This window comes from Sinocyclocheilus rhinocerous, unplaced genomic scaffold (assembly GCF_001515625.1).
Source record: "Sinocyclocheilus rhinocerous isolate Xijiao unplaced genomic scaffold, SAMN03320098_v1.1 scaffold20, whole genome shotgun sequence".
NCBI lineage: Eukaryota > Metazoa > Chordata > Actinopteri > Cypriniformes > Cyprinidae > Sinocyclocheilus > Sinocyclocheilus rhinocerous.
Genome location: NW_015640468.1, coordinates 1,796,364 through 1,818,015, shown reverse-complemented (window position 1 = coordinate 1,818,015; position 21,652 = coordinate 1,796,364). Strand labels below are relative to the sequence as shown.

The window sequence follows — 21,652 nt, the reverse complement described above, 5'->3', positions numbered from 1 at the left end:
ACAATCAACTATTAGATGCTCAAACGGTTTGCTTGTAACAACTATGGGACTCAGAGGCACTGGTTTCAACGACTGATTTGGCTTCCCAGTTACCTGACAAGTGTGACACGTTCTGATGAAAGACGAAATGTCCATTTTCAAACGGGGCCAATAAAATTGTCGTAAAATTCGGCCATAGGTCTTTTTTACTCCTAAATGACCTGCAATTTCACCATGTGCATGTTGTAATATTACGTCTCGAAATTGTTTCGGCACCACCACTTGAATTATACACTCGTCCAACAAATCCTTTTTTACAAGAGATGTACTTCCTTAGAAGCATCTCATCTTGGATAAAATATCCACTAACAGCACTTCTTACCTCCTGAAACGGAATAACAGCATCAAACAACCTCTGCATCTCAGGGTCTTTCTGCTGTGCATCTACCAACTCCCTATAAGAAATAGGCGAAAGGGTAGATAACCCAGGCACAGCAAATTTTAACACTTCATCTTTCAATGACATCTCATGACTCCTTGCACGAGTCACAGCACAAGCTGTAAATACTTCAGGAAAATTTTGATGCAGAATGTCAGAGTTCTCCGTGATTGGAATAGACACCACCTCAGGAGGTGGGATCACATCTCGCCATACCATACCTCCAGCCAAATTATTGCCCAGGATGACAGTAACCACATCAACTGGCAAAGACGGACGAACTCCCATGGATACTTCTCCACAGATCAGGTCAGAAGTCAGGTGTACTCTATGCAGAGGAACAGAAAGAGTGTTTAATCCAATTCCTCTAATCAAAACACTCCTCCCTTCACCGGATACCTCAGAAAAAGGCAGAGCAGATTCAAGAATGAAGGATTCTGATGAGCCTGTATCTCTCAAGATTTTAATTGGTATTTTACTCTCAGAGTTTGGCAAAGACACACAACCCTCCATAATGAACGGTACAAAGTTTTTCATGGCTATCACTTTGGAATCACATACTTCATTTCCAGCCTCAATGGAAGTACCAGGATCAAAATCATTGGAAGTTTCAGTAATGTCAGTCACTAACACAGGATTAACATAATTAGTTTGCAATTTCTTTTTTCCAGACTTCCATTTTGCAGCTAGAACTGGGCACTTATTTTTCCAATGTCCCAGATTAAAACAATAGTTGCACACTAGATCTCTGTCAGTCTTCATCCGACCATTGTTCTCTAATTTTGAAGGATAAGTTTGTTCAAATGTCTTGGTTCCAACTTTATTTTCATTAAAATTACCACTCTGTTGACCTGATCGATCTTTTCTGTACACCTTTTTATGCATTAATACATAATCATCTGCCAAAACTGCAGCTTCCGTTGCGTCTTTTGGCTTCTTTTCGTTTATGTATATAGCAATGTATTCGGGCACAATATTTTTAAATTGTTCTAAAATGATCAGATCACGCAACTTTTCAAAATCATCAACAGCGGACGCAACACACCAACGATCAAAATAAGAAACCGGATCCCTTACCACCTCAAAGTGTGTTTGGCAATCACCTTTTCTCCAGCTTCGAAATCGCTGGCGATAGGCTTCAGGAACCAGTTCGTAGGCCTTCAGAATAGCTACTTTTACCTTATCATAATCTTTTCTGTCCTCCATCGTGAGTGCTGCATATGCCTCCTGTGCCTTGCCTGTAATCACCGTTTGAAGCATGACAATTCGGATAGACATCAGCCAATTTCTTTCTGCGGACAAAGTCTCGAATAAAGTAAAAAAAACATCAGGGTCATGTTCATTAAATTTGGGAAGCAGCCTTAAATTACTGGCCAAGTCAAACCCTCCAGATAAACTTAAACCACTCTCCCCAACCTCTGACAACATTTTCCCTTCCTTTACCAATCTCAACTGCTCCACCTGCAGCTCATGATCTCGTGCGGATTTCTCAGCCTCTAACCTTTTCTGTTCAAACTCAATCTCGTATTTCCTGAGCATATTTGCGTTCCTTATTCTTTCAATCTCCAGTTCATAATGATTAGTTTCTTTGATCAACTCTTTATCATGAAGCTGCTGCATTTGCAAAATCTCTTTTCTTTCTTCGAAAGATAACCCAGAGAAAATGTCTAATGAACCTTTTGCATCAATGTCGCATTTTCTCTGTGGAGAAGCCGCCATAAAGCCTTTTTCACATAACCAATTTTTCACAACAGAACATAGTTCCTTTTTCCGTATTTTCTTGTCTACATCACCAATTTTAAAGTGATCTACAAGTTCCCATAATTGTTGTTTTACGAAAGAATTTAATATCTCCTCTGATGGATCTTTAATAAATTCCTCTATAGACGATACATTCTGTTTACATAAAATGTTACTCTTTTAAACACAAAGCAAGTGCATTTATTTCATCTCCGGAACAAAACAGGTGAAACAATTATTCACTCTCCCCCTTCTAAACTGCCTACCAACCCACTAAGCTAACCTATGCCTAGTCTTCATGCAGCTTTCAAGAGTAAAGCGACATTAAACACCAAAATACCGATGGTTTAGAAACTGAACAAACAGCTCAATTCAAAACCACGGCGGTGTACTTCACCCAAAAGCCTGCACAAAAATAAAAAAGGCAAAATAACAAAACAATGCCAAGCGTTGCTAATTCCTACCCGGGAGAAAAATGAACAATGAATCACCCGCAAAAAGAAAAATGCACTTACCATTAATGAGGACTACCTTCGAACTCACGAGACAGCTTAAATACACAATATTTATGTCAGTCTCTCAAAACAACGCGCATACCGAAAGCTCATTATTTTACACATTTAGCCTACTTAAATCGAATCGACATCATACCAAATCTTAATAAAAATTTTTTATCTTGTTATGATGTAATTTCGCTTTAGGACGAGCCCCCATTTGTTACGATCTCTTTCTGGACCGCAACAAAATAAGGGAGTCACCACACACCACAGCTTATTATTAAGTGAATTTATTTGTCCATATAAAACAGAACAACGTAGAATGTCAACATAAATGGTAGTCGTCTTTTATAGAGCGCCATGATTACCTTCAGGTGTGCAACCACTCCCCTCAGCCAAATCACCTGTAACTCAGAAATAACCGGTTACTTGCTGGAACCGTCACACTGGACTAAGTTTATCTTTTGCGTCCGAATGTGCTAATACTGTCAAAAACACACAAGGTTTTTACATATAAGCACAGTTGGTTATGTTTAAAGTGAAAGTAAACAGTTGAGAGAAAAACGTGCCTGTATATTAGATGCGTGCAGCTCTTAAAGCGACAGCAGACTAATTGTACTAAACATGCTGCTGCTTGTCAATAAAGGGATAGTTCACCCAAAAATTAAAAATTCTGTCATTATTTACTCATTCTCATGTTGTCCCAAACCTGTATTAATTTCTTTCTTGTGCTGAACACAATGAAAATATTTTGAAGAATGTGGGTAACCAAAAAGTTGCTGGTCCCCGTTAACTTTCATAGGGGAAAAAATGCTGTGGAAGTCACTGGGGACCGCTAACTGTTTGGTTACCCACATTCTGCAAAATAACTTTTATGTTCAACAGAAGAAAGAATCTCATTCAGGTTTAAAACAACTTGAGAGTAAGTAAATGATGACAGAATTTAAAGTTTTGCAAAATTTTCAGCAGTTTGGACTTGAATAAAGAGAGAAAACCTGCACTTAACCTTTTCACAGGCATTTTGTTTTCATAGACAGATATCGTGATGTATAATTATAGGATTGTCTAGCAATATATCGATTATCACAGAATATGCACAGAATTGATATTATCGGTATCGTGAGCCATGTATCGTATCGTATTGTATCGTGAGGTATCTTGTGATTCCCACCCCTATTATTAATTGTGTCAGCATTGATTTTGTGCACATAATGTGGATAAGCCGCAACAGGCAAACATGACAGCTGAATGAATGCACTTTAACCAAAAAGGATGCTATAGAAAATTTGTTCAGCTGAAATATCTAGCGAAAGAATTAAACTGTAAAATACAGCATTTGAAGGTTGTGTTTGCTCTGTATCACAGCTCCTCCTCTCCCTCACTGCAGGTTTATCCAGCACCCAAAAAACTTTGGCCTGATAGCCTCCTTTCTGGAGAGAAAGGTACACCTGCGTTTTATTAATACCATCCTCTTCATCTCGTTGTTTGCACTGCAGGCAGTGTGCATGAATATGATGAGAGTGTATGAGCAGAACGAGTAAGGTCTGAAGTGCTCTGCGTGTGTGTGTCCTTCCACAGACGGTGGCTGAGTGTGTCCTGTTCTACTACCTGACTAAGAAGAATGAGAACTACAAGAACATTGTTCGCAGGAGCTACCGTCGCCGAGGCAGGAGCCAGGTGAGCATGGGACTACATCTCCCAGCATGCCCTTTGATGCTTTAATGCTGCATTTCATTCAAAATCGGGTGTGAGATGTTCCTACTTGGAAAAGGATGTATAAAGAAACAAAACGCTAATGCTAGAATTTGTTTTTGAGATGTGTGATTATCAACAGAAGATCATTTATGATATTTTATACATTGTAAACAGGTTTATTATTGTGTATTGTGTAATGTTGCACAATGAAACACTGATATGTTATATGCTTAAAGTCTCGCTATTTTGCATGATGTCACCAAAGTCTCTGCAAAATCAATTGTAGACTGCAAAAGAGTGTTGAAATTGAAAGCTCTGCATCGAGTGGTGTCCTATTGCACTTTCCAAGTAGAAAGCTGGAATTATGACTTTCCGAGTTGAATGGAATGCAGCATAAGCCCTGAAAAATTCAAGGATGTTGACTATGGCATTATGCTATATTAAATTATATAAACATTGTTTGTTTGCTTGTGGATCTGTCTCCTCATTTACAGCATGTACCTCATGATTATAGTCTCTATAGTGCCGGTGTGAATTCAGCTTGTCTTTTTAATGAGAGTGTGTTATTAAAAATAAATCAGCATGATTCTAATGAGTATCACAGGCGCATACCTCAAAGTGAGGTCAAACTATATGAAGTAATTATCTAGCTGCCGTTAGAGTCTGCAGTGATTCTCTCCTGATCTTACACACTTATTAATTTCTGTACGTGTGTGTAAGATCACGCACAGAGAGATTCATGAAACTGTTGCATCGTGAATGTATGTAATGTTTGTGTTTTGTTTTAAAGCAGGAGAGCATGAGGTGAAGTTGTTAGACTGAGAGCTGCGTGTGTGTGTGTGTGTGTGTGTGTTGCCTGCAATAATAGCAATAAAATCTGATAGAATAATGAGCCCACTGCCCAAACACATTTGTTTTACTGGTCTTCTGCTGCTGGAGCGTTTCTGCTCAGGTCATTAAATATCGCCTGATCTTAATGGGCTCACATTAAAACGCTCTCAGCCTGTGCCACAAACACAGAAAGAGAGGGATACAGTGGGATGAGCCTGATGGGTGAAAGAAAGCATGAACAAAAGGGAGACAAAAAAACAGAAAGCAAGTTACTGTGTGGATGAGTGCATCTTGTATATGTGTGTTTAACTGTGCATGAATAACTGTGTGTTCATGCAGCACTGTAATGAGGGATGTGGGCAGCTGACATTACATCTAATTGTTTTCAGAGAAAAAAAAAGGTTTTTTTTGTTTTATTTTGGAATCGAATGGTTAGCATGGAAGATTCATTTAGCTGAAATCTATTTGTTAAAATTTCAAGTAAAATTTGGAAATTGTACTGTAATGTGGCTATCCTCAGGTGAAATACAGAAGTTTGGGGTTGGAACAATTTTAAAGAAAGAAATTAATACTTTTAATCAGCTAGGCACATAAAATTGATCAAACGTGACAGTAAAGACATTCATAATGTTACAAAGATTTGAAAAACTTGAATTCCATTATGCAAAAACATTTATGTTAGCACACAATCATGTGGGAAAAGATGACATTCATATACATTTGTCAGCTTCCTGTTTGTGTGTATGTAAGGTTATATGAGGTGCTGTCTGTCATATTGAAAAGCTCTGAGGCAGAATCGGAGCTTGGATATGTCGAGACTCTTTCACTCCATTCATTTGTCTGTCCGGAGTCCTCTCAGATCCTGTCTCTGTCCCCTCCCCCTTCATCCTTCTGTCATCCATTTTCCCTTTCGTAGTAGCTGTAGTGGATCATACTCTCTCTTTCCTGACAAAAATAGATGGTTTATGTTGCCTCATAATTCAAAATGGAATTCTTATGTGAAGGAAAACCCAGATACATAGAACTGAGGCCTGGGTGATAGGAGCACCACCTCCTCTTATGGATGTTTTTTTTCCTTTACAAAGAGATTTATAGAACAATGTCCTGGTTCCAGACAGCTTTTTTTTTGCTCATCATTGGTGTACTTGAGCTTGCGAGTTAATTTTTAAATTGAATCGGGATGTCCATTTATTCCAAATGGGAGAGTTATAGTTTTTTTTTGTGGGTAGAAGTAATGTTTTAGATGATTTTAATTAGATTTTAATGGTTTTAATTTGCTGTGTTTTGATTGGTTGTATTCACAGAATAACCAACAGACACAGCAACAGCTGAACCGCAACAACCAGGAGGAGAAAGACGACAAGGAGAGAGAGAAAGAGGGAGACCGCGAGGAGGACAAAGCAGAGGGAGATGAGAAAGAGGATGGCATGAAGTGAGTATCTTTCTCTCTTTTACTCGCCTTCTCTCCCTCTCATCTCACACCCATCCATCAGCTGTTTTTTCATTGCATTTTCTCTCATCAAATCCTTTGAACCTGTGGCCCTACAGCTTTCTTTTATTCTGTGATTCATCTTAAACAGTGAAGGCACAGTTATGTAACAGGCAGGTGGAAAAAGCATTCTGCTGACTTGCCACTCATCGCTGGTGCTAAAGTCCTCCGATTCAGAGGGGGTTTGCGTGTTACAGACTCTAGGATAGAACTGTGGTCATGATACCAAAAATTAGCTAATACTATTTTTTTTTTTTTTTTTCAGTGCCACATCAAAAACTAATGTGCATTTTAATTTAATTGTATTTAATTTAATTTTAAGTTACATAGTTTAATTTAATTTCATTTAATTTACAGTTACTTTCAATTAAACATTGATTCAATTTTTTCAAGTAATCAATAAAGTAAACAGTAATAAAAAACAGGTTAAATATATTTAATGCAAAAATGTGTATATAAAATAAAAATTAAATATATGCATTCAAATATAGTTATATGCATTTTAATAAATATATTTTATTTTTTAGTTTATATAAACATTTAAAATAAATTAATTTATTCAAGTTATAAATGGCAAAAAACCTGTGACTGGGTTTGTCTTTTTCTTCTCAATATTGTTATTTGATTAATATTAACAGCATAATAAATTGGCCCTTTTGACATTCCAAGTAGAAACAGCCTTCTAGTTTTCACTAAACAATGGCTATGTACAGATGCTGTTCTGTATCATTTCAGCCTAATTTAATGAGATGTTAGTTTCTGAACACTAGTTCACTCGCAGGTGCACACTGTATTTATATACTCTTGGGAAGTACAGGTAACAGTGTATTAATCTAAACTAAACCTGTGTAGTCAGCAGTACTGTAGGGTGTGATTAAAGCATATTAGCACTGGCCCGAATACACAGGCCTAAGTATACGCCCCAGCATGCTAGCTATACATTAAATGAGTGCATTAAGCCAAGTCTGTGCATTTCTCTGACTTTTCCCCTATGATTCTCACAACCTGCGGGCACAGCTGCTGCTCCTATATTTAGTACTGTATCTGCAAGATGGATAATGTGCAGGTAAGATAAATGAGGGTCTGCTCATCCCACAGCCACGTCCTGACACTGTGCCATACTGCTGAAGGGGGAATACACTAGCTAGTGAGCCAGCATTTGCATAGTGTGTTCACATTCATATATGGTTAATGTTTTTGGTTCTGTGTGTACTATCAGCAAGTTACCTTACAAATATTTTTTTCTAATAGGAATGCTCTGATTTAAATTTTTTTAGAAATTTACCCATCGTCTGTCTGTCTGTCTGTCTGTCTGTCTGTCTATCTATATCTATCTATTGTTCTGTCGTTCTATCTATCTATCTATCTATCTATCTATCTATATCGTTCTGTCGTTCTGTCTGACGTTCTATCTTTCTATCATTCTATCTCGTTCTATCATTCTATTTATCGTTCTAGCACTCTTATCAATCGTTCTAGCATTTTATCTATTGCTCTGTTTTTTTGCCTGCTTAGTGACATTATACATAATGTATTTTTTTTTTTTTAAAGATTCTGTGCTCTTGAAACCCATCATAAAAACAAGAATATACTCGAATTGAGGTAAACATGCCTAATATAAATGCTTTTCAGTATTGATGTAATCATATTGATATTGATAAAAAAAATTCAAATGATGGATGATAATCAAACATGATGTGTGAATAATTTTGCTGCGATAAGAGCATAATGCAACTATGATAATGATTTTTTTTTTTCTGTTCTTGCAGAGATGACACCTCTGGTGAGGACGGGGAGGAGAAAGAGCCTCCTGTAACCGCTAAAGGCCGGCGCACTGCAAACAGCCGAGGACACCGGAAAGGACGAGTCACTCGCTCTATGACCAATGAGCAGGAAGAAAACACTTCACCGCTAAGCAGTGAGCTGGGTTAGCACACACTCACATACCATTGACTTTTTTCAGTGTGTCTCTGAGGTCACGTGTTCAAATTAGTTCTTTATTTTGCTCTGCAAATTAACTGTGCACAACCTTTTATTGTATAACATTGTCCCACTTGTAGTTTTATAACTTCACTTTTCTGTTTTCCCAAAATGTGAGGGCATTTTAACAGCAATATCAACAGAACGAGAATGATCCTAATAATGAAATGCTGTACAAATAAATGGCTGAGTAGAAACCATCTGTCCCTCGAGTGTCACAATGTTCCCTGGTTTTATGATGAGAAGGCATTTCAATTTCCGAAATGCACTTTTTCATGAAGTTTAGAGCTCATCTAGCTTATAGTTTTCTTGAACTTTCGTTGATTGTGCTTCATTTAAAAACGTCCCCTATTACAGCATAAGGGTCAAAACACTGCCTTACTAATGTCATAAGAGCTTGAGTCATTTTCACAAGTTTGTGCTTTGTGCTTTTAGTTTGGATTAGTTTTAAGTGATTTAAAGTATGGATATGAATTTGCAACCTTTATTTTGTGTCGACTACCTCTTGCATTACACACTTTATTTATTGATTTGATTGCCTGATTTGGGTTAAAAAAATCATTTTATACCAGTTAGATTTGTCAGATTTAATTGCTTAACGAAATATTTTATTGAAACAATTTTATTGAAAGAGTTTTGGAGATTTTGATCTCTTCCCATTCATGTAGATAGAACGTAAACTGCAACCTGGGTTGTTACCAAGATGGTCGCTGAATTGCATTATAGAGACTTAGGTATTATCTCACGTTACATGACATTCATCTTTTCTTCTTATCTTTTTTAGCAAACCTGGAGATGAATGAAAGTTCTCGTTGGACTGAAGAGGAGATGGAGACCGCAAAGAAAGGTCAGAACCCATGTTGGTTAATTTGTCACCACTGCATTTATTTACTGGACAATATTCCCGCTGTATGGAGCCATTTGTGCAAACACAATTAAGATCCAGTCAGAAGCATTTGAATTCACAGCAGAATGAATAAGGTTGCTTCTAGATTTAGTGAGAAGCATTCAAACATCGCTGACATAGAAAACCAAAAGTAGTTATGCCAACTATAACCATTATTCATTTCAGGGTTTGTACAACCTTTTGAGATAAATTCATGCACTTTTCAATGATTTTCAAGTTGTCAATATGGGGTGCTGTGTGTACATTAATGAGGAAAAAAAATTAACTTAAATGATTTTAGCAAATGGCTGCAATATAACAAAGAGTGAAAAATTTAAGGGGGTCTGAATACTTTCCGTACCCACTGTATATGTATGCACAGTGGAGATTCAAATTAGAGAACAATCTATAAATACTTGATATTTTCTGAAATATTGTTAACACTCAAACACTCAAAATTTGAAGGAATATTAGCTGTAGGTATACCACTGTTCTAATAATATGTTTGACAAAATAACCAAGGCATTTCAACAAAAACCTTTATTTTGTGGAAAACACAGTGATAAAAATTAGAGAACCGTAACCACTGTGGAACGAAAGAAGATTACAACTAAAATCTTGGAGGGCTACAGATGTCAGAAATTAGTAGGAAATGTAGAGGCCCTGGCTTTGAATGACTTAAGCACATCTGGTGTGATCTTTGTCCACTCTTCTTCAGCTCTCTTCCATATTTCGTTTTCTTAGCCATAACTTTGTCTCCAAGGTTTCTCTAGAGATTTTCAGTTGGGTTTAGATCAGGATTCTGGGCTGGCCATTTCAGGGTGTACTCACACTAGGCGTTTTGAACCGTGCCCGAGCACGTTTGACCCCCAAAGCCCGGTTCGTTTGACTAGTGTGAGCGCTCTGTGCCGCGCTCGAGCGCGGTTTGTTTGTCTCAGTGCACAACACAAATTATAAATTAATTATTAATTATTCGACAGAATATTAGCGAAAGTGGTTTTCTCCGTTATCTCGCACATATTTGCATTCATGCTACCATGTAGCTCTATAAAAGGCCCAACTCCTAATCCAAATCCAACTCCTAATCCAAATCCAACTCCTAATCCAAATCCCCCAAAGCATGACACTTCCTTCTCCACCTTTCTCTGACTTCTTTACGCACTCGGGGTTCAGTCTTTCCCCTGTTTGACACTGAACAAAATGTGTTCCATCAGACCCAAATAAATTAAACTTGCTGTCATCACTAAAGTGAACTTTGGACAAGTTCTCCTCTGTCCACACAACATGCTCCTCAGCAAAGGTTAGCCTAGCCTTTTGATTCTTTCTGCTGATGAGAGACTTGGTCACTGCAGAGTGCGTTTTCAGTCTGACTCCTCTTAAACATGCCGAGACAGATCCTTACCCGGTTCAGCGCTGAACTGGCGAGCAATTCCAGCTGCAGTGTTGAACCGATTCCTCATTGAGAGTCTCCGCATTATCCTCTCTTCTCGTGCATTTGTCTTACGTGGACGACCAGTCTTTTGGAGGGACTTGAATGAATTAGTGTCATTGTAAACCTGCAATATTTTAGAAATCACAGATTTGGAATGACTAGCTTCTCTTGCCAGGGCTGAAAGAATAATGCCTTTGGCCTTCATCTAGACCACCTCCTGTCGCAGGCTTTCATTCATCTTAGAGCGGCTCACCATCTTGCAATCTCAGTGAAAATTAGAGGAATGCTGCCAGTTAAATAGGGGTTGTCGTATAATTAAGGAAATTAATTATTCTGTCAGATTAACACCAATAATTTAGAGGTATCTAAGGCTACATTCACACTGCAGGCAAAAGTGGCCCAAATCTGATGTTTGCTCAGCAATGTTGCTGAATGCTCACATGTGACTCAGATCTGTTTTTCTCATGACAGTGGTGAACAGCACAAACCACATGGAATCTGATATTTTCAATTCCGATTTGTGCCACTTCTAGGCATGGGCCGGTATGAAATTTTGACGGTATGATAACCTTAAGCAAACATATCACGGTTTCACGGTATCACGGTATTGTCGTTACAGCTCTAAAATGTGTTATTTTTAAATGACTGGGTAAAAAAATTTTTTTATTTTTTTTTACCGCTGAACACAATATATTTTGTTTTTGAGCAACATACAGAATATTAGGAACAGTAGAATTTGTTTATTTTTCTTTGATTTGTTTCCTAAAAAGAAGAAAAATAAAGACTGACATCTTTTTAACCTAAATCTGTAATTACAGATATTTAATTTTAATATCTGTATTAATGTCTCCGCATTATCCTCTCTTCTCGTGCATTTGTCTTACGTGGACGACCAGTCTTTTGGAGGGACTTGAATGAATTAGTGTCATTGTAAACCTGCAATATTTTAGAAATCACAGATTTGGAATGACTAGCTTCTCTTGCCAGGGCTGAAAGAATAATGCCTTTGGCCTTCATCTAGACCACCTCCTGTCGCAGGGTTTCATTCATCTTAGAGCGGCTCACCATCTTGCAATCTCAGTGAAAATTGGAGGAATGCTGCCAGTTAAATAGGGGTTGTCATATAATTAAGGAAATTAATTATTCTGTCAGATTAACACCAATAACTTAGAGGTATCTAAGGCTACATTCACACTGCAGGCAAAAGTACGCATGTCTGTGACGCAAGCACAGAGTTTCAGTTAATTTTTTTTTGATGTGCTCAAGTTCACTGAGACCTAGATGGCAGAAAGCACACCCTGTTTGCTTTCATTATTTTGCAAAGCACAACGTTTTTTTATTGTGAGTGCAAACAAATAAAAGTAAACCTTTTACAAATTAGAAAGCTGTATTACTCTGTATGAGCAAAAATGAGACAGACAAAAATAATTTTTAAGAATATTTAGATCATGGAAATTAAGTATCAGATCCATAAACTAGATCATATCTGCAGATGAAACTTTGTTTGTAGAAGCATTTTTTAAATTTGAACTAGCACCTCATGACTACACCACGTTATGTACGAGAAGCTGCAAAAGACACAGATGCAAGTGGAATGTACAAAACATGGTGACATTAATTTTTAAGTAAATATAATGGGCGATATATTGCGTCACCAAAAATTATTGAGGTCATGTACATATATTGCGCGATAAGTTGATATATTGATTATTGCATGTACAGGCCTACCCCCAAGTTAGAGAAAGTTCACCAAAAAATTTAAATTCTGTCTTTAATTACTCACCCTCGTATCGTTCCAAATCCATAAGACCTTCGTTCATTGACTGTCACGGACTACATGACTTCACCACTTCTGTGGAATTATTATAATTTTTTCTCTGCGACTAAGTGACTAATAAAATTTTGATCGACTAAACCTCTTCTCGTCGACTATTAGGGGGCAGCCCTAGGATGTTGGATATCTTGAATGGTGTTGCCATGGCGATTTATTAAAACAACAGTAAAAAAGGAAACAGTAATTTTCTTATATCTTTAAAGTGCATTATCCAAACACTTCAAAACTTTTTACATATGGAGAACATGTAATTCTGAGGAAACATGCTTAGTTTAATAAATTTACTCTGCTCTGGGGGCTCACAGCAAATTAAAAACGATCAGACATTTCAGCTGACAGGTGAAGGCTGTAATACTAAGGTTGTCCACAAGATGGAGTCATAGGATAATAAATATTTTAAGACTAATCTTTTTTTTTTTTTTTTAGCTAACTCTCCATCCCTTAAAATGACAAATAAATCCTTATAATCAGTTGATATGTCATGTGCTGTCGATATAGTTTAATATAATTATTTTGCAAATGCTTATAGATCATTTAAATCATTTTAAAATTCTTATAGACCATTGAAAGATTTATAAATCATACCCTCTCTGTGTGTGTATCTGTTTCACACTCTTAATATTATAGAATAACCCTTTCTGGGGCAAACAGCAAATTAAAAACTAAGGTTGTCCACTAGATAGTCATAGGATAAGAAGTATTTTAAGCCTGATCCTTTACTGCTCAGTTCCATTAGTTAGAATGACAAACAAATACATAAAATAAGTTGATATGTACTGTACTGGAAATATAGTTTTCCTATAATTATTTCAATAATGCTTATAGATCATTGAAATAATTAAAATGTTTATAGATCATTAAAAGTTTTGGTAACACTTTACAATAAGGTCTCATTTGTTAACATGAGTTAATGCATTAACATGAACTAACAAAGAACAATATATTATATTAATATATAATGTTAGTAAGTTTTGAACTTAAAATTAACTAAGTTTAATAAATGCTATATAAATGTTTCATGTTAACTAATATAGTTTATTAATGTTAACAAATGAAACCTTATTGTAAAGTGTTACCAAAGACTTATATATTGTTCTGTGTGTGCTTGTGTTTCACACTCTTGATGTTACATTGTAACCCTTGCATTGTTGTAACCCTAAAACCAGACTGCCAGAGGGTTTCTGTAAATGCATGTGCCTGCTGTGCACCGTTTTCCTGATGCCACCAGGGTAGCAGTTGCACTGGTGGCTTGGGCCCGTCATCGCTGCTTGCAGCTATATTTTCTTTTTTTATTTCTTTCTCTGTATTTCATTCTGTTTGTTTTCTTTTTATCTGTTTGTCTTTGTATTTGTCTTTTTCTGTATTTCTATCTGTCTTTTTTTCTCTCTTTCTCTCTGTCTTTCAGTTTCTTTCTTTCTGTAGCAATGAGTGAGTGGTTAGATTCAGTTGTTGGAGTGCAGTGAGAAAGGAAGTGGCTGAATTGTGGGTTGGCATGAATTAGAGTATTTGGCAAGCCTCTCTGTTTCTCCCTCTCTCACACTGTTGTTAAGGACTGTGTGTAGAGGTCACATTGAAGAAGAAAAGCAGGTCAGTTTGGAGGAATTGCTTTCCCTCTGCTTTCTCGTGATATCAACATCAAACCTCTCAAAGCTCTCTCTTTATTTCTGCCACAATCTCTTGCTCTCATTGTCTGTTTGTTTTTGTGTGTTTGAGCGTAGATGTGTTTTGGCACAGATAATATGCATTAGAGAGCGCAAAAGAGAGAATGATAGAAGAGATCAGATGAGGTTGTGGAGGGAGGGAGGGAGGACGGGCATTAGGGAGGTGGAGTCACTGCATCTCAGCTTCACTTTGCTGTTAAATTCCAGCCAAGCGGCAGCCAGTGAAGAGGAGTGGAAAAAAACTGTGGCCTTGAGACAGAAAGCGAGAGAAGGCTGGCGACGGAAAGCGCGTGAGTTTGATAAATAGAGAGAGAGAGAGAGAGAGAGAGAGAGGGGAGAAGAAAAAGAGAAGGGCTGCTCTGTTTAGAGACAGAGAAACAACAGCGCAACTATCAGAGGAGGAATGGGGAGCTCATTTCCCTCCCAAAAACCACTCCCTTTTTCTCTATTCTACTTTCTTGCTCTTCCTCATGCTGTTCTGGAGCTCCAAGTGCCTCTGCTGTGCATTTCCATGGAAATCATGTGAGCAAAGATGAAAAGACTGATTGAGTGATAGAGAAGAGAGGAAGAGTGGGCTGCAAATTTTCTTTATGCAACACCCTGATTGGACGATCCACAGTGGGCCAATGCTGAGGATTTCAATTGGATGTAGCATTGGTACATGCTCTTGAATTACCAAAGCTGATTGGACAGCATTGTCTTATTGGAGTACTCTTACATTTGGAGATACTGGACAAAATGCAATGTTTTGAAATTGAAGGTGGATGAAACCTTAATTTCAGGAAGTTTTGGACAGTGTTTGGCCCTTCACTGGATTTAACAGCTACTTTGACATTTGTTGGATTGGGCAAAAATGGAGTTTCCTTGACTTTTGACCCGTTATATAGAAGTACTTCTGGGTAATGTATCTGCTTTTATTTAAGCAGTCTTTGCACTGCAGTGTCTGTGTGTTTGCCATGTTACATAGATTAGGATGTGCTTGCATTTCTGACAAACAACTGGAAGTTTGAAGAATAAACAGAGACAGAAACAATGATCAGAGATGGTGAGGATAAGCATACAAATCAGACTTCAAATGATTTCTTGCTTTGTTTGTTTGTATATCACTAAGGGCATTTTTTATTCAGCTCCATGCACTTACACTCTTCATTTTATCTCTCCATCTCATTCTCTCTGTCCCTGTCCAAGCTACACTGACTGTCCTGTAGCTTTGATGTGGAGGCAGTAGTGCTTTATTGTGGTCACTAGCGATATAAATCCAAAGCAGTTATTTAGACTGGACAAGATAGGTTCCTAATGTGAAGCTAACCAGCACACATCGACTTGGCTGACGTCTGCTGAGCGTTAGCTTGGTGTTAAATGATTGAGAACAGTTCATGTCAGGCTGTTGCCCCACTTTCCTTCTTCAGACGGCAGCATATGATCTTTGACCTTTCGTTGAAATTTTTCTTAATGACGACGCAAGGCTGGGCAAATGGGAACGCTTGAGGCTTCCGTAACCCAGCACACAGGGGTCTTGTGTGTTAGTGTGTTGATAGATATTGTCTGTTAGACTGTGTAATATAAATCTTATATAAACTGTAACGGCCTTGGTGCTGCCCTATTTTGAGTGCATGTGACTTAGTGGGACACCAAGTAAAAAAATGAGACCTACACCTCTACACTACCGTTAAAAATTTGGGGTTGTTGTTTTTTGTTAAACCAAGGCTGACCAAGGATGCATTTATTTGATAAAAACAGTAAAATCAATAATAGTGTGAAATTTTACAGTTTAAAATAGCTGTTTTTTTATTTTTAAATGAAATTGTGATTAATCTGCCTGGCCATTATAGTGGTCTCATCAGCATTTCCCATTCTCTGTATCAATAAAATTAAGGGACTTTTTAGTTGTCATGCAGACAATGACATTGTCTTTCGTGCGTTGAGATAGCTATGACGATAGTTACTCTATCACTCATAGTTCTGTTCCTGTTTTTACGTTAGTAAAGTGAGAATGTTCCTTTTTTCTTTCATAGGTCTGCTCCAGTATGGCAGAAATTGGTCCGCAATCGCCAAGATGGTGGGCTCCAAAACAGTCTCCCAGTGCAAGAACTTCTACTTTAACTACAAGAAGAGACAGAAACTGGATGAGATTCTGCAACAGCATAAAATAAAATCGGTCAGTTCTCAGAGAGTGAGGGATTAATTATTTATAATTGTCAGTAGTATTGGTTTCATGGTGTTGTGTTTTTGTGCTTGTGTTTTTTGTAGGAGAAAGAGCGTAAGGCCAGACGCAAAGGTAAAGCTCTTCAGAACGAGGAGGCCAGCGCTCCATCTGCTGAAGAGGAGATGGAGGGATCGGGAGTCAGTGGCAATGAGGAGGAGGCTCAGGAGGATGGAGAGGGTATGGATACAAACACTTGATTCTTGCACATTATTGTGCAGTAACTTCAAACAGTCATTTGTTGCACATGTCTCATTGACTTTGTGTAATGGAAGTAATGAAACTCAGAGTTAAGATCTGAGAAACAAATGAGCTGTATGGTAATTATGTTATCAGCCGTAGCTATGAGACAGTTCACACTGAAACCAAACACCTCTGAGGTTTTGTGGTTGCCAGGAAGTCCCACAGCAGCTCGAATCAAACAGCAGAGTGCTTTTCTCAGAATATCAGGAACACGTGGCTTCGACTCACCTATGACCTCACCCGTGATACACCCTGACCTACTTTTGTCAAGTTCTGAGAAAGAAACACTCTCTGCGCAAGCATGAATTGCTTTTCCAGGAGAGCTGCGTATTGTGAAGTGGTTTTGTTATAGTGGAGTGACCAGACTGTCTGGGTGTCAAAGTGTATGTTGTGCTGTAGACGTAGTTTTGGAGCTGTACTTCCACAAGCCTGCCAGGCAGCTATGAAACAAACGCTTTGTGCTGTGTGTTTGGCAATCAGGTGTGGCTTGCCGATAAATGGCTTTCGTAAGCTTTCATAAAGCCACATTTATCAGGTCAAAGCTTGTGAAAGAAAGCCAGCAAGGGAAGTGCTTATTATGTTATGGTTATTGTGTAATTACATCCAGCTGGGAGAGCACACTCAATGGCTGGGGTTTGTTAAGCCAGTGGGAAAATGAGGCTTATCATAATCCCCTGCTGTGTATTTACTAGTTATGTTTACTTTTTGATTTGACAAAGGACATGTTAGATTTAGATAAGAGTGATTCTTCGTTCAGGAGCTTTTCTGTGACCCTGGATGATTTTAAAATAAAAAAAGTTTTAAAGCAATTGTTCCATTTTAAAGGACATGCTATATTAGATTTTGCTGTTTATGGTATCCTTTTTCAAGTGTTTTTGGGGCTTTTAAATTCCTCTTCATACTTTCCTTGCCTAAAAATCATATTTTTGAAAGTTTTCTTTGGTTTTTATATGTGCAAAATATATATATATACAGTATCTCACAGAAGTGAGTACACCCCTCACATTTTTGTAAATATTTTATAACTTTTCATGTGACAACACTGAAGAAATGACACTTTGCTACAATGTAAAGTAGTGAGTGTACAGCTTGTATAACAGTGTAAATTTGCTGTCCCCTCAAAATAACTCAACACACAGCCATTAATGTCTAAACCGCTGGCCACAAAAGTGAGTACACCCCTAAGTGAAAATGTCCAAATTGGGCCCAAAGTGTCAAAATTTTGTGTGGTCCTTATCACCTATTTCTCCAAAAATGACACCATTAAACACAATATTAATATACCACCATCACATACAGTACTGTTGCATTAAATTGATTAAAAGTGAGCGTAAGACATTTACAATGTTACAAAAAAATCGGTTTCAAATGCTGTTCTTATGAACTTCCTAATAATCAAAGAATCTTTAAAAGATGCATCATGGTTTTCACAAAATGTATTATTATCAGCACACTTGTTTCAGCATTGATAATAAGAAACATTTCATGAGCAGCAAATCATCATATTAAAATTGATTTCTGAAGCATTGTGTGACACTGAAGACTGGAGTAATGGCTGCTAAAAATTAAACTTCGCCATCCCAGGATTAAATTATATTTTAAAATAGATTCAAATGGAAGAGATTTTTAAATTTGTAATATTTCACAATATTACTGCTCTTACTGTGTTTTTACTCAAATGCAGCCTTAGTGAGCATAAGAGACTTCTTTCAGAAACATTAAAATAAGCTTACCACCCCTACATTTTTTGAACAGTAGTGTACTTTACCAAAATTGAAGGTTATCATGTCCATAATCAGATCTTTATTCCAGAACATGGAAGAAATGTTTTAACATGGATAAAACAAATAATATAATTTTCAGGAAGCCAGAAGGGCCCCAAATTGAAGAATGAATTGCCCATAAAAACGCCTTGCCAATCAAACCACACTTAACAAATTAGCTGACATTCATGTCCTGCCCTCTTATGACGTTTCCCATCACTTCGTTTTTCAGGTGGAGCTAATAACAGCTCAGACACCGAGAGCCTCCCTTCCCCACACTCCTCAGATGACAGCAAGGTCAAAGAAGAGGGGTCGGCATGGCCCAAAACTGCAACCAATGCCACTTCCTCCTCATCCTCCATGGACAAGGACACGGCAGCTATGGAGACGGGGCCGGAAGAAAAGCCAAAAATGGAGAAAGGAGAAGGGGAGCAGGGAGGAGTGAAGCAGGAAGTAAAGACTGAACCGGGGGAGTGTGGTAAGGAAGCGACAGGAGAAGATAGGAAGCCTCCTGCCCTGGAGGTGGAGGAGGGCAAGAAAGAGGTCAAAAAGAAAGAGCATGGAGGAAAGAGTGGAGCTCAAGACAGTGACTCCAGCGCCACATGCAGTGCCGATGAGGTGGAGGAGACGGAAAGCTCAGACAAGAACAGGTGAGAGTGTGCATGTGTGTGTATGAGAGGGATGATTGATTGGTTGCTTGGGTGTGGTCTCATGTGTTTTGCAGTTAAGGAGGCAGGGTTTGTTGATTTGTCCTGTAGGACTTTATTTTTTCCATGACAGCAAACACTGTATATGTTGGCCGAGTCAGGGGAAACATTAGCCTGTGAGCTTGCCAAACATAACAGAGCGAGAAGTGTGTGTGTCTGTCAGGCTGGCTGTCTGTCTTTTGTGTATTTTGCATTTCCATAAGACTTCATGTGGAAAGTCTATATTTGTTTATGTGTTGCGATGATGATTAAGTGTGTGTGTTTGTGGTTTTGTGGCATTAATGGGCTGTTTACAAAGACAGTAAATAAGAGAGAATGAGGCTCTGACCATATTAAGCAATAACTCTTCTCTGCTCTTCTCACTCTCAGCACAATGTCTGCTAGGCCAAGTATGTTGAGTTTCGCCCATGATGGAGTGATCACTTCTCCAGTTCAGAAACCACTGGACATCAACCAGCTCAAGCAGAGAGCAGCCGTTATACCTCCCATAGTAAGTACCTACCCATACCAACATTCATCTTTGTTTTCAGTCACTTGTGGTTTGAATTTCATGAGGTTTTCATGTTAACAACTGGCATATCTGGCCAGATTACACAGATTATCATCTTCTCTCCATGTTGCCATGGTTACTAAAGCTGTTTTTATTCCTATGAGATGCTAGTTTTCCACCTCTGCTCTTAGCTATTCAGACACTCATGATGAGCTAACAGCCAGAATGTCGGAGCTCTGGCAAGAGGAGAGGTGTGTAAACTGATATGTGCTGTTTTAAGAGCAGCTTGCATTTTTCCTCTCTTCTTCGTTAGTCTCACCAAAACAGGCATAATTGTTTTAAATGACTCAAACAGGTTGTTTTTGTTGCTGTTCTTTTAAGACTACTTGTAAATGACCTGTTATGATTGATTAGCCTTTTGTGAACACCACCCTATTTAAAGACAATAATGTGGATGTGAGCGGTCATTAGGGGTTTGCAATATGTATTTTCTATGATAACACCATATTTGTTGTTTTAATGATGTGTGAGCTGACATTATGAAGCATGCTACTCACTTTGTAAAAAAAAAATAAATAAATAAAAAATGAACAAAATCATGTCTGTGATGTAGCCTAATATAATGCAGTTAAAATGTCTTTGTCTTATATTTATATAATATATTTATATAATAAAGCGTGCTGTTTTTCCCAAATATCAGAATTATTTCAAACATGATATTGATTTTAATTGTGTACTGATTTTATACCAATCAATAAACAAGTTAATAGTGAATTACGTTTAGCTACACTATTGTCTGTTTTTGCTGTACAACAGTGTTTCGTTACTCAATAAATCCACTTTTTTTAATCAGGTGAGTCAATGATTAAATGACCCATTCATAAATACACTTGCTTCTTTCCTGAATTAATAATCCGTTTCAACAAATGATTAATGAATGAGTCAATGGCTCACTCATTAAGACATTGACTTGCCGCCACCAATTGGTGTTTTTAGCTACATAGCTACATAGATGATGCATACATCTAATAAGGTTGGAAAATATTGCTCTTATAAAGGTAAAAAAAATCCTGAAAAAAAAAAAAAACATCCAAGGTACAAGCACAAAAAACTACTACGAAAAATCTTTTCGACAAAAGTCTAAATTATCGTTATCAACTATATATATATATATATTTATTAGGGATGCACCATCGGTATCGGGCCCGATACTGAGCTCCTGTACTCGCACTCGTTAAAATGCCCCGATACCACACAGCATGTGATAAGTGCCATATTCGGACAAAGAAACACCGACAACAGACAGCAGAATGGGGTTATTAGAGATTAAAGATTTCTACGAAGTATATGTATGCAATGAATATAAAACATTCAGTATTAATGCCTGTATAGCTGATTTGCGCCAGCTGGTAAGCAAAGCACGCTGAGTGGATTGAGCGCGCGGCGGCGCAGATGCGCGAGCTTGTCGAGTGAATATCCCATTTATAGCGAGTGGTTCCCTGCATTTTTACAGCAAATCGCGTGATTACAGTAGCCTATACTAAGCCGCTGCAATGGAGCAGCTCTAATGCTATTAAATTAAAGATGGTGTAGGCTACCATAGAGAGAGAAAAAATGAACCGTGAAAGTAACAAAAACTTGTAAAATAAATTTTAATGGGCATAATTAAGTGTGAAAATAACAGAAGGATATACAGTCAAACCAAAAATAATTCAGAGACCAGATAGCCTATAATTTTTGATATTTTTTTACTAGTGGGTGTAGGACACTATAGTTAATTTAT

The 21,652-nt window shown here is 37.7% G+C and overlaps 1 protein-coding gene across 2 annotated transcripts in view; it reads left to right on the top strand.

Moving 5' to 3' along the window:
- LOC107753125 (nuclear receptor corepressor 2-like) overlaps nt 1-21,652 on the top strand; it is a 151,900-nt gene that overhangs the window by 106,445 nt on the left and 23,803 nt on the right. The window contains exons 14-23 of one of the 2 annotated variants that reach the window (XM_016569248.1): nt 4,043-4,097; nt 4,234-4,332; nt 6,486-6,613; nt 8,222-8,272; nt 8,440-8,597; nt 9,435-9,497; nt 16,479-16,621; nt 16,714-16,846; nt 18,905-19,322; nt 19,749-19,869. In XM_016569248.1, coding sequence (XP_016424734.1) covers nt 4,043-4,097; nt 4,234-4,332; nt 6,486-6,613; nt 8,222-8,272; nt 8,440-8,597; nt 9,435-9,497; nt 16,479-16,621; nt 16,714-16,846; nt 18,905-19,322; nt 19,749-19,869 — 1,369 coding nt within the window. The remainder of the gene's footprint in view (nt 1-4,042; nt 4,098-4,233; nt 4,333-6,485; nt 6,614-8,221; nt 8,273-8,439; nt 8,598-9,434; nt 9,498-16,478; nt 16,622-16,713; nt 16,847-18,904; nt 19,323-19,748; nt 19,870-21,652) is intronic. The other variant, XM_016569249.1, reaches the window with a different exon arrangement.